The sequence below is a fragment of the Lepidochelys kempii genome, chromosome 2, assembly GCF_965140285.1.
Source record: "Lepidochelys kempii isolate rLepKem1 chromosome 2, rLepKem1.hap1, whole genome shotgun sequence".
Taxonomy (NCBI): Eukaryota; Metazoa; Chordata; order Testudines; family Cheloniidae; genus Lepidochelys; species Lepidochelys kempii.
In genome coordinates this window covers 104,332,926-104,346,488 of record NC_136381.1, presented here as the reverse complement: position 1 = coordinate 104,346,488, position 13,563 = coordinate 104,332,926, and the positions used below count along the sequence as shown (strand labels likewise).

Genomic DNA, 13,563 nt, shown 5'->3' with positions numbered 1-13,563 from the left:
GAAGAGACGCAGTATGACACAGCCTCAGTGTGCACTTAATGGCCTGAAATGTTTAATGCAAAGGCACACACAATGCAAATATTGTTTCCTGAACACTAAAAATACCATAGGATATCCCTACTGCAAGTTACTGCCAACTGAGACCTTCCTCTTTTTGGATGCCTGCTCACCCTTGTCCCTGCAAAATACCCTCATTCAGTAGCCCTGGATGTGAATGGGAGTTGCGGGCACTCAACCAATCACAGGAGAGATCTCAACACCTTGAAGAATGGGACTCTTAAAGACCTTGTGTTAATGTTCAAAGAAGAAAAACAAAGTTAACCATTAGATTTCACAACACACAGCATCTAAAAGGTTAGCACCAATAGGTTGCATGCACTGGACTGGGCGGAATCAGGAAGTGACACCTGTTCTTGTCGTTTACAGTTTTGGAGGCTCTCTTTTTGTGAGGCTCCAGGGAGATTCTATTCACAAAGACTGCTATGAAGAGTGAAAAGGCAAGCTTGCTATCCTGACCATGTGTGGTTTAGTTTAATGGTCTACCACTCAAACTCAGACATTTATGTCCATTAAAGGTCTGACCCTAATGAATTATTTGAGTCCTTTATATTATTTCTCCTACCCATCAGATATAACCTACATCCTAAATGTTAACGACACAGCACGTTTTACCACACTAGCATGTACACTTTCAACTATCATTAGAAACGAGAAGGATCTCGACTCAGGCATGGGGCCAGGTTTAGTAAAACTTTCCATGAGGAAAGCTTTTTGTTTTCTCCCAGAGCTGCTAGACCAGGCCAACAGGGAGGGAGGGAAAGCTCATATCCAGACTGAAGTGTAGACAGTATTACTGGACTTTGTAGACTACCTGCATGTTGTTCTAATGACATCTGGACTACTGGAAATCAGAGAGTGAACTCAGAAGTTTTCAAAGGCATAATTGTGGCAGCACCAGACTAAACTTAATGCCTTGAGAGCCAATCACTTTAATCACAAAACTGAAATGTATGAAAAAGGATACATTTCAGCAAAAGAATAATTCTGTCTGCTACAGTTCCTGTTCAAATAAACTATATCACCAAATCACGTGCACTTCAGAAATATACGGGGATATAAAAAATGAACATATGGTTTAGAGGCAACCGAATTTCATATATACCGTATTGGAGATATATGGACTTGTCAGACATCTAACAGTGAAACAATATAAGCAATTCATGGGAATGACATTAGCAATAGCTCACATTACATCCACGAGTGAAACTTTTACTTCAAAAGTTATTTTTAAAAGAGCGATGTTTAAAATGAAATGGCTGGGGAGGCTGCAGCTTTCACTAACACTTTACCCGTGGTTTTGCCACTTTTACTTATTATTGGGAGTTTAATGGTCCCAATTTACCTTTTTAGATTAAAAAAAAGAAGTTGAAAAGAGCGCATTCATGGTCAAAGAACGATAAAACTCAGCTGTACCAAGATAATTATGGGGGCAAAAGCCTACTTGTTTTAAAAAGAAGCTGATGATGTGTTTTCAGTAACTGCTGTCAGCCACATACTGAAAAATTCAGACACCTCTTTGTTTATGATGTATATATTCTCGTCACTATGCAGGGAGTTAAACATATACATCCAATAGCATCAAAAGCAGAAGCCAACCCTTTATTTAAAAAAAAAAACAGGGGAAGGGAGGAATTAACTTTCAAAGCAGCAGAAGAGAGTTCTTAAAATCCATAGCACCTGGAATCAGACCCAAAGGAAAAGTGCTAGGAAACAAATTTAAAAACCAGTTAGGACAGAATTTTACCTCAAAAGTCTGAGTCCAAACACTCATGGGCTTTGGGCAAGTTTCAAACTTGAACTTTGTAGCTCAAGCACAACCTTTATTCAAAACATAAATATTGTTTTTTAATTAAAACGTATTTGTTATTGTCTCTGTACTAATTAAAATGAAAACTGGGAGCAGGAATATATTATAACTGTCAAAATGTGTGGAGAAGACAGATCACAATGAAATCCCTTTCCTGTAGGTACCAATGTGTTTCCCCCTTGCTTGCAGAGATATCATTACCAATGAATGCTAAGCCATTTCTTTGATGTTTTTAATGGCAGGAAATAATTCTGCTGTAGCTCAAAAAATGTATCAGTAAGCTGGGGTGCCAATCATAACCCTAATGATGTTTCTTGGCATTAAAACACCTCATTGAATTCTCTCTGTCCTCACAATATGAAGATTTGGGCTCAATTCTTTGTCCCGCCCAAGCTACACTAGGCACAGGAATGGGAAGTGGGGGCAGGGAAGATGACTTTAAGCCACCTTTGGCCTCCCCTATTCTGAGTTTAACCAAGGGCCTGTCCAGTCCACAGACTAAGTTCTACTTAGCTGCTTATGGCCACAACATCTGAGTAAAGCAACCAGAAGTTCTAACATCTGAGTAAAGCAACCAGAAGTTTGGAAACTTCTCTGAGCCATCTTGGTCAGCAAAACTGAACTGAAAGTACTATCAGAATGGACTTTCTTGTGGTATTTTGGCACAAGTCGTGACTCAGACCAGGAAGGAGAAGCAAACAAAAATATAAAATAAACTTTAACGGAGCATTCACATCTCAGTACATGAAATAATGTTTAGTTCCAGGAATGGACAAAAGGTCAGGTCAGTCCTTAATTTCCCCAAAGCAGCTACTCTTTGGCTAGTTAGTGATAATTTTGTTCTGTATAGCTCATTTGTACTCCAGTGGCCTGGCATGCCAATGACAGCTAACTGTTCCTGGGCCCAGTTCTCCTTCATGTGGCAGTTATCTTGAGCCCTGTGAACAATCTTCTGTCTGGCTTTATATTGAAGATCCATTGGCGATAAATCAATGATTCTTAAAACACTTAACAGAATAGAATTTGTGTTTAGCTGTCTGTCTGTCTCATAGGGTTTTCTATAGCTCCTATCACCGTAGTTTCTGAGCTGTTCCCAGGTTAGATCCTTGTGCAATTCATGAAATCTTCTCCCTTCCCCAGTACAGGAGCCTCTGCTTGGGATATACCTCTTTCTTTTTAATAAGGCACCTTTCATATCAAAGATACCCATTGACTTCATTGGGCTCTGGATCAGACCCCGAGTTCAATACCGCTAAGGGAGCAGCCATTAGGCAATCAGCAATATCTCTCTCACACACTGAGTAAGGAGTGTTGGTCAGGGAATGGAGGGCATCTTCTATTCTTTTTGCAAAGAAATATGGAATTTCATGGATGACCACCAGAGACAGGGATAAAAGCTCATTTTAACTCTTTCATCTGAAGGACAACACCTTGAACAGTACCTCAGCCCTTACTACTGCAGTGTCAGCACTGGGAGTCAGTCAAAGTCTTGTTTGGGATTAAATCTCAGCATCATGTGACACAGGAGTGCAAACTGAGGCAGACACGTCAATATTAGTAATATAGTCACATATAGCTCATATTCTTTTTCAAAGGGAGTTTCAAAGGTTTTATAAATGTTTTTGAGACAGTCATGTACTGAAACAGGCTACCAATCGAATCAGTAGCCCAGGTGGCAACTGTTCGTTTTTGTTTAAAATGAAATTGCCAAGACCAACACTTACGTGCCAAAATAGAAGCCTCATTGGGTTTTTTCTTTATACCATGTTAGCTGAGTATCATTACACCAACACTGAAACATCATATACAGTGCATATATTTTTATAAACACACTGACTGCTTTTCTGCAAGGACCTCTGTGATGTAGATGGCCTAAGTCTGGAACTACTCCAGACCAAATGAATGAATATTGCTTTGATCCCACGGACTGAACATGAAAAACTTCTGTTTATTCCAGGTCCAAGATTACTTAAAATGTATTAGAATTAGGGATATATAAATCAAACCAGGAGAAAAAAAAAGGCAAGTTTGTGAGACTCTGGATCAAATGTCACTTTGTGTAACCAGGGTTGGATTTTTAATTTGTCCTGTGGTCACATTAGCATGCTGTCTATCTATTTTAGGATTTTATACTGCCACCCATCACCGTGGTATCTGAGCACCTTCCATGTAAAATCAATAGCCATAAAAGTTGCTATTGGGCTTCATGGAATCACTGGCACTTCTTCTTTTACAGAGTAGGGCCTTTGGTTTTGATTTCTTATATTTTATTAAATTACTTTTAGGGAGAGGGGGAGTTGGGTGATATATTTTGGGAAGGAGGGAAGGAATGCTGTGCATTAAAATTAACTTATTTTTACGGCTTTTGTATTGTTTATTCACACAAAGATGTAGGAACAAAGTTTAATTAGCTATAACAGTTTGAAGGAGACATGATTGAATCAATGTTTAAATTATAAATCCAAGGTGATTTTAATCTATTTAAAAAAAAGATGAAATTGTCTCCTTATTCCTTGGTTTGACTGGAGTTCTGCTTTTCCACATTCAAAATATTATTACAAAATACATATAGTCTACATAATTCTCCAACAAAAAAAAACCACTTGAAGATGGATAAAATACTAATGGGAAATAATGGCGATGGTTTGATTTTAACTGCAGCCAAACAAAAACAAACAAAAGGGTCTTTTCCCTAGATAATCAGACCCACTTTATGATCTCTTTACTCCCAGTGGAGAGTACCTACAATTAGTACCTACAATTGGCCCCAATTACTTCAGTGAAACAATTCATGACCGTAATGCACTATTCACTGTGAGCAAAGGTATCATAATCTGGCCCTCACTGAGTAATATATAACTGGGAAACCAAGAGATGTTGCAGTAACCAAGCTGCTCTTCTGAACTATGCCTGTAGGTCAAAATTCCATCCTTCTACAATCGGTCTTTAGGTCTGAAACGGTGGCTCTTTACTGAAACAACCTTATAAAAATTATTCGCTACACTTGCAAGCAATGAGACAGTTAGGGAAGATGGGGCAACCCTAAAAGGACAGACTTCTACTACTACTGTAACTTATGATTAACTGTAATGGGGACTGATAGGGTGTGAGGCGGCACTGGTGAAATGTGAATTTGGTTTTTTTCAAATGTAAAGTGTAATCGATACATAAAACAAAACATTATTATTGGCACTAGCACATAAAACGTAATAGAAATAATAAGCAGCAATAAAATTGCCACTGACAGGAAGGGAAGTAAACAGTGTAAATCAGTTGGAAAGAAAGAGATGAGGTGGGAAAGGAGACATAACATTATAGTTGTGAGAAAAGTTTGTCAGGTACATTTCTGGGAGTCAGATGTTGATGCAATTGGGAGAATTTCCTCTGTCCCTTAAATATGTATTATTATGCTATCACTGCTTTTAGAGAGTGATCCTTAATTTGTGGAAGTAAGGTAACAATAGATTCGTGTATTTTCCTTTTACTATTAATAAAAGCAGGGATTGTTTCTCTGTCTCTAGTTCTGTGGCTAGTCACAGAATGGCTTTAAATAGTATGATACATACTGAAGTATGGATTTCATTATCTGGCTACAATGATCGGTGACTGCAAAGTAATTACTGTGCCAAAGTAATTTATGCTATGTCAGAGAAAATGAGCGTGGGGTGGGGAAATGAAATTCTCTTTTCCAGAACACAGAGCATCAACAGAGTAGCCCTGTGACATCTACTGCAAGCTAGGAGCTGTAGCAGGTTCTGAGATTGCTGTGCTCCTCTTCACTGGGGGGGCAGTTCTGGCTAGTGGATCTGTGCACCCCTGCATCCAACATTCCCAAGCCCCAACCATGGCCCTCCAATGGGGAGCAGCAGAGAACCCTTCTGAATGCTGAGGGGGGTTTCTCCCAGTGGGACTGCACCAATTGCCCAGCCTATCAGTGTGGCCTAGAATGAGAGAGTTCTGATATTCCGATATTTCTCTCTTCCAAAATGATCCTTTTAATTTTTTTATTAGTTGTAAAATAAATAAATTGCATTAAACAAAAAAGGAAGAGCGGGGATGATGGGTATAATTTGTGGAGGGGTAATGTGCTGCTTTTCTGGAGGCATAGTTACATGGTGGCTACTGATATGGATTGAATCTCCAAGATTATTATATATAGATCCTAGCTGTTAGTCTTGTGAGCAGTCCCACCCTGGGTAATCTTTGTTTTCTATCAATCTTTCATTTGATTGGGGCATTTTACTTCTTGTTTATTTCATTTTGGGGGTTGCATCAGCTTTAATCTTGTTTCTCATAGCAGTATGCATGTGGAAAAAGTGGATAATGTCTATATGAAGACTAGCCTGTCCTCAGCATAGAAAGAAATGCAGTGAAGTTGTGTAACAGCCATGTAAAACTTTAATGAACTGTGCTCCTAATTAGGAAAATTCCTTCGATTTGTCTGTCATGTAACTGATTAGGATCTCTATTAAGGAAAGATGTTTTCCCAGAACTGAAAAGCAAAATGCTGTTATTCAAACTCAAAAATACTAATTTTTTTATCCTAATTCAGCAAGTATCATGCAGTTTGAAATCAAATGAATAACTGTCCCCAAAATTATATTAAAAAAGTAAAATTAATTGTCTTTTGTTATAATTTCTCCCTGAAAGACAATCATATTCAGAAGCTCCTTGGTACCAATTACTGTAGTTTCAATACAAACATTCATTTTCAAAATAGCATAGAATATTATATACAAATATATTGCTATTGAAAGGGAGATCACATATTGCATTAAGGTGAAGGTTCAGAAGACTACTGGGATACTTAGTGGTAAGTGCTAAATCACAGTTCAGGGAGGTCATATAATCAAATTCCAGATTACCCTCTTTATTATGTTCCATTAACAAATCTTTGGAAACCAAAGTCTGACAAGTTCATCACAGCATTTTAACATTTGAGTGGTACGTGTTGGTGGGTATATATATATATAAAATCTTACAAACTAAAAAAACATCGGCTACAAATCTATAGTAGGAACTAAAGAAAAAAGTCTTAACTGCAGATGCCACCAGACTGAAAAGCCATCAGCTGAAGGACATGCCTCAGTTTTTAATTTGAGTTTTCTCAGCTGAAATAGAGCAGTTTATTATTTAGTTCCAGTTAGCAGATTTGTGTATCTGAAGTTTCATTGCATTACGAACAGGACAATGTTAAATATGTTTTCACTGCCATTCCACAGGTCACTGGCATAGGCAGAAACCAAGACCATATGGTTAAGATTATTGCAATGTAGCTATTGGTCATGCAGCTAGCTCTACAGTGACTAACAGCATTTAATGCTTCAAAATACAGTTTCGTTATTGCAAACAAAATTAAAGAACTCTTTCTCAGACAGAGAACATCAGAGCAAAATTCTGCACCATTCCACAAAGCTGTTAATTTGCACTTTCTTCCATCAGAATTCTGAAGGGGGTTAAAAGAACTCACTGATATAGCAATATGGTTGAATGCAAACCTCTACAGCTGTGGAAGACTTACCATCATCCAGGTACAACTGGTCCAATTCCTCAGGTTCTCGCTTGATCATTACAGGAATAGGGGCCAAATTATGATTACTGTCCTCATGCAACTCTGGCAATGACAGTGGTTGGTTTGTTGGAGACTCATTTCTTTGAACCTTCGGCAGTTGGTGCTGCTGTTGACCCATTATGGATGAGTGAGTTGGACTGCAGGACTGCAAATAGGTTGGCTCTTGGGTAACAGATGGAACTGGAGAAGAGGGACTGTTGGGATAGAGTGTTTGTTGATAACCAAGGGAACAGCTACTGCTCAGATGTTGACTCACCTGCGGCTGCAGCATGATGAGAGATGATTGCTCTGGAGAACTTGGGTGCACAACTATAGACCTTGGCACTTCCTGTATGGTGGGGACACCTCCAGCGGGTTGCTGAAGTCCTAGGTGACTGTGGCCCGGGTTGGTGATGCACTTGTAAGCAGAAGATGAAAGATCATGCAGCTTGGGGCTTGAGTTGGGGGAAGATGACATCACAGTGTTTCTCTGCTGACAGGAAGTGAAGCCAGCCACAAGGCACGAACCAGGATCAGGAGGCATCATGATCTGCTGGCTGTAGTATGGTTTAGAGAGAGGGTTTAATCCTTGGTTCATTGGTCCACAGGTTTGAGCAGGCTCATAGTCATCACTGGGTTCTGTTTTTATAATTGGAACTGTTAAGAGAAAAAAAGTTTTAAATAAACATGAGTTGCATATTGGTATGATCAAGTTGGCTTGTGGCTAGGATACCCTTTGCAAAACAAACAACGTCTTGAATAAGACTCTCTGTGTCTTTTGCTTAGTTCTCCCACCCTATAAAAAAAAATGAATGAGTCATCAGCTCAAGAAAGTCACAGCTGGTTTTAATATTGAAAAGGACTATTTTCTTTGGACTCTCCTTCAGCACTAATGTGCTATAAAAATCTATTTGCAAATAGCTGTGCTGCAGTAGAAGCCTTGGACCCAAGGGCTCCATGGATTTGTAGTAATCAAAGCAAAAATTTTAACTTGGATGTACTACTGCATTTCTAGTGCTACTGATGGCCCATTTGATAAATGTCTGCACATTCGGTAAACTCAAGAATAATAAGGTAGAGATGGGGCTTTCAGAGTTCAACAGAAATAAAATTGCAAAGATAAATTACAATATTGTTATGGACAAGGAGGTTTTGATTATAAAGCTTTTTTTTTTTTTTTTGGAAAGACCAGGAATCTCACTTATTTTTTCTTTTACATAACTGTGTTTAATCTCTGCTTCCTGCTACCCAGCCAATGGGTGTAAAATATTCAACAAGTTGGAGCGAGCTCCCAGAGATCACAAGTTGGATCCAAACTACCAATGCCAACTCTGGGAGAATGTTAGTCCGGACTCTGCATACCAAGAAGAAACCTGCTCCTGTTATGGACAAATTGTGTCCTCCATCTCCTGCCCCAAAGGTGTGCTGAAGAGGCTGTACCTGTCAGTCATGGAGAGAACGCTCTGCTCTGAAACATGAAGGGTGACTGGCATGGAATTTGCTACTTCAGCAGACCTTTGAGCATGAAAAAAAATCTTGAGCCTCTCTCTAATAAAGGCAATTCAGAGGGGAGAGAGGATTTTGCCTTTCCTGGATATCCAGCAGCACATGAAGTTGACAGGGAAAAGACTCCCACTTCCTAGATCAGGTGAACTATAAATTAGAAGGGCCAGGTAGGCCTCTATGGCCCAGATTTTTAAAGGTATTTAAGCATTCAGCACTGCAACACATAACTGATTTAGGAGTCTAAATCTCATTTGCAGAAGGGAGTTAGGCACTTACAGCCTAAATTCTATTGACTATCAATGGGGTTTTTGCTCCCAAGTGTCTTAATCCCTTTTGAAAATGAGATTTGAGCTTCTAAATCAGTTAGGCATTGCAATGCTGAGCACAGTAATGCCTAAACACCTTTAATAATCTGGGCCTAAATGACTTCAAGGAGTTTGAATAAACATATTTATTCTAGGCAGACCCAAACTTAAATACAGAGAGCAGTGATTTTGGATTCATGTGAGGGTTTATCTTCTTGCCCTAATAAAAGCCTACAGAGACTTTCATAGCTCTTAGGCACTGCTAGCAATTTATGACAATATCACGGGATATCTGTTAGGGTATAAAAATAACTAGTCTGCTAGGGTAGAGTAGATACCAATGAAATATCTCTGGGTACTGTGATCTAACAATTCAGTTTCAAGTGTATGCATGTGTTTGAGGATTTTGAACCTTTAAAAGAGCTTTTAGTCCATTTAATATGCGTGCATATATTAGCTATAGTTAACTTCTTTTAATGCTCTCAATTTTTACTTCTGGTGAATGCACTTTGCTACCCTTGTTTTACAACCTTCTAGTCCCTTGTTAATTTTGCTCCTTCTATATTGTTTTACACACAGATGCTTGCAACACTTGCTTTAAGATTTCTTGGGCTACTAGTAAAAACATGCTTAAATACATAACAGATGCACGAGTGCCATTCAAGATGCATGTGTTACGGATAATGGACTGTCATCAGATTCCTCCTTCTCCTATTTTCACCTGCTCACATGCTGCATGCTAGTTAGCATGGTTCAGAATGTACTAGTTGCAGGGAAGGAGATTCCAGGTTCAAGGACAGCTTTATAAAACCCAGATTATGCCCTTTATGAAAACACAAGACCAAAGAAACACACCTCAATAAACAGAGAAGCATAGAGACTGTAAGAAAATACCTTTCACAAGATCCTCATGTGTTTTACATTAGGTTCACTGTCCTAGCACAAAGCCTGGCACAGCTGGAAATACGAGGATCGCTGAATACTGAATTTTCCCAATATATCACAGTTATAGAAACACCTGTGCTAAGTAATTCCAAATTAATCCACTGACAATTCAGTGCTCAATAACCCTTGCAGTATCTCATTCATTTAAAACTATGAGTCTATGGGTATGTCTACGCTGCAGTTAGACACCTGCAGCTGGCCCATGCCAGATGACCCGGGCTCATGAGGCTGCTTAACTGCGGTGTAGACATTCTGACTCGGACTGCAGCCCAGCCTCTGGGACCTTCCCACCTTGCGGTCTGGACACACCCTATGAATCTTATGATGGTGAATGGTGGCACATGGGGCTGGTGGGCGAAGCATTGAGGAATACTGATTCTATGACAATGGTGGGCAACCTGCAGCCCATGGGCCGCATGCAACCCATCAGGGTAATCTGATTGTGAGCTGTGAGACATTTTGCTGACATTGACCATCTGCCAGCATGGCCCCTCCCCCCCTCCAGCTCTCAATGGCTGCAGTTTGCCATTCCTGGCCAATGGGAGCTGCGGGAAGTGGCAGGCTGCAGGGTCATGCTGACCGCCGCTTCCTGCAGATCCCATTGGCAGGGAAAGGCATACCACGGCCACTGGGAGCTGTGGGGGGCCGTGCCTGTGGAGGGTCAACGTCAGCAAAATGTCTGGCGGCCTGCAATCAGAATATCCTGATGCGAGTGGCCCACCACTGTTCTATTACCTCAGGTTGTTCTTTTTCACACCCTTCGCAGTGCACACCTTTGCTTCCTCACTTAGCAATATGTATATTTCCTTGTTTCCATCTTCAGCACATTTATAAAGGGGCCACTCAGTCAAGGTCATATTCAGTAGCAAAGTGAATGGTGGGGAAAGTTATGTGTTGATAAGTCTGGCTTCAGTCTTCAGCTGCAACAAACTTATCGCTGCTACATCTGAGGAGGGTGGCTTTCCACTCTTCTGATCCTGGGCCAGCCTGGGGCTGAAAAGGCCCCCAGAATAATTTAGAACAGCCTGTAGCTGTGCAATTGAAGGTTTGGCCCTCAAAATGCCTCCTATACAGAAGTGTGTGTGGGAGGCTGGCTATCTCAGCTTTACACAACTTGAGGATGTGGTCTAAAGGGAATCCTTGGCTGCCCTTTTCTGGCTTTCCAGCTGCTTTGCACTGTCTCAGTAGCTGAACGGGGGAAAGGATTCAGCCCTCAATGTGGGCCTGATTCACCACTGGTTTACTCCAGCTCTACATTGGTGTAACTCCATTTACTGCACTGTCAGACAACTGATGTAAGGCAGTTCTGAATGAGCCGACAGAGACATGCTAACTTTGTGTTCAGTGGAGTCACACTGGTATACAACTGGAGTAATACAGAGGTGGATCAGGCCCCACAATGATGAGTAGGTGTAATCTACAGGATGTAGTGTGGCACAAGAGTGAGTTTGTAGCCGGAAAAGTAACCAATGGGATGATGTAAGAAGGTGAAAAGACAAAGTCTGGGTCCTGCTTAATCTTACACCCCCTGTTTGTTGCTTTTCTTGCTACAATCCCACTTCCTCCACCTCCATTAGCATGCAAGCCACAGCAACTTACACAGATTTACTGATGTCAGTTACACCAACTTTTGTGCACCTCTTAATTTATGAGGTCTCTAGGTAAATAGTGGCTACTTGGACATGTAGTTGGAGGTTTCTGAAGTAGTTCAGCTAAATCTTGTCTATTAAATCCCCCAAAGTGTTTTTCCAGTGTAATAAAAAGGTCCTCTGTGTTAAATACTGTTTACCTGCTAATATCATTACTAATACAGGTATTGTACTGGGAGAGGGAAAAAAAGCATTATTGCTGAAATTGCTAAAGAATGTGGGCCTGATTCTCCACTGCCTTGCACCTTTTACAAGTCTTTTACATGTGTGTAAAATGAGAGTAAAAAATTCTACCAAATAACAACAGTAGCATTTACTCCACTTCTACAGATGTATAAATATCTTCACTAGGTACAAGACAAGAGAATTAGGCCCTGTGGGATCTTTGTTTTCAAGGAAAGAGCTAGAAGAAGAGCTAGAATCACATTTGTAAAGATGAGTGTGTCTGCAGAAAGGAGCTGATGAAAACTATTACAGTTAGTTTTCTTATCAGGCCTTAGTCTCTTCATAGGAATGGATGGCTATATTACTTGCCTTGTAGAGGACAGATATGCCACGGATTGCTACACTAAGACATACTGCAGTGTATTTGTGACATTCCATCCAGTATCTGCTTCTGTCCAGCATATGTAACGCTGTCAAGTGGAATAGCAAAAGCTGGTAACATACAGCAGCTGATACTTTTCAGATGGAGTTTAGAAGAAACCGTGGCTTTGATTCTCCACTGCGTGGCCATTCTGTGAGTGATTTGCACCTGTGCAAAGCTGGTATAAAAGGCTACTGGTCAGAAGGATGGTGTTTTGCATTCATTTTGCAAATGAATACACAGGGGACGATCAGGTCTCATATATTTTATGCACATCCTCAAAAAATTAATTAAGGGCATTTATTCTTCTCTCTGGCCTGTCTCTAGTTTTATCACAGGATGCTCTGTTTGTGGAATCAGTTTATTATCCTGGAAACCAGAGCATTTCTTTAGACCACAAACAAGTTACAAGTATTTGCTTTGTCACATTATAAGGCTAAGAAGGGCCTCATATACCGGCTAATGGATATCCCCATCCCTACTGTCCTTTCATGACCTTTATTTGGGTCAAGCGAACAGCATAGCTCCACAGATGTCTTTGGATAGGTCTACACTGCAGCTGGGAGATGTGATTCCCAGCATGGCACTAGCTCACTTTAAGCTGGCACACTAAAAATAGCAGTGTGGACGTTGTAGCCCTGGTGGAAACCCAGGCTAGCCACCCGAGTTCAACCCTTCCGACTCCCTGGGATGGAGCTCAGGCAGCTCGCCCAAGCCACCACCTGTGCCGCTACATTCACACTGCTATTTTTAGCACACTAGCACAAGTCTGTCTACCCATGCTGGCAATCACATGCCCCCAGCTGCAGCATAGAATCTAGACATTCCCAATGGAGCCACACTAGTTTACACAAGCAGCCTGGCCCCATAAATATTGCATTATGAAGACATCTTCTTCTAGCTTAGGCACCAATCCAGTGCATTCCTTTGCCATGGCTGTGGCAGGTCAACAGCCAACAGGAGAGTAGTGGTAAAGCATGATGTGTCTAACACCATTTACCTTATGTCTTATGTTCATGCTAACTTCCAACCTTTAGAACCAACCTGAGGCCAGATACCTGGTACTAAGTCTCAAATGCACCCTTCAGAAGGCATAATTTTCCATGAAGCTAATTGCTGGGCCTCTGTCATTCAGTTTTGGGACTCCTATGACT

At 40.6% G+C, this 13,563-nt stretch overlaps 1 protein-coding gene across 3 annotated transcripts in view; it reads right to left on the bottom strand.

Annotated features, from left to right (window-relative positions):
• Nucleotides 1-13,563, bottom strand: part of NFATC1 (nuclear factor of activated T cells 1) — a 147,555-nt gene that overhangs the window by 29,733 nt on the left and 104,259 nt on the right. For 2 of the 3 annotated variants that reach the window (XM_073331805.2, XM_073331806.2), the window contains exon 9: nucleotides 7,389-8,075. In XM_073331805.2, coding sequence (XP_073187906.1) covers nucleotides 7,389-8,075 — 687 coding nt within the window. The remainder of the gene's footprint in view (nucleotides 1-7,388; nucleotides 8,076-13,563) is intronic. The other variant, XM_073331807.2, reaches the window with a different exon arrangement.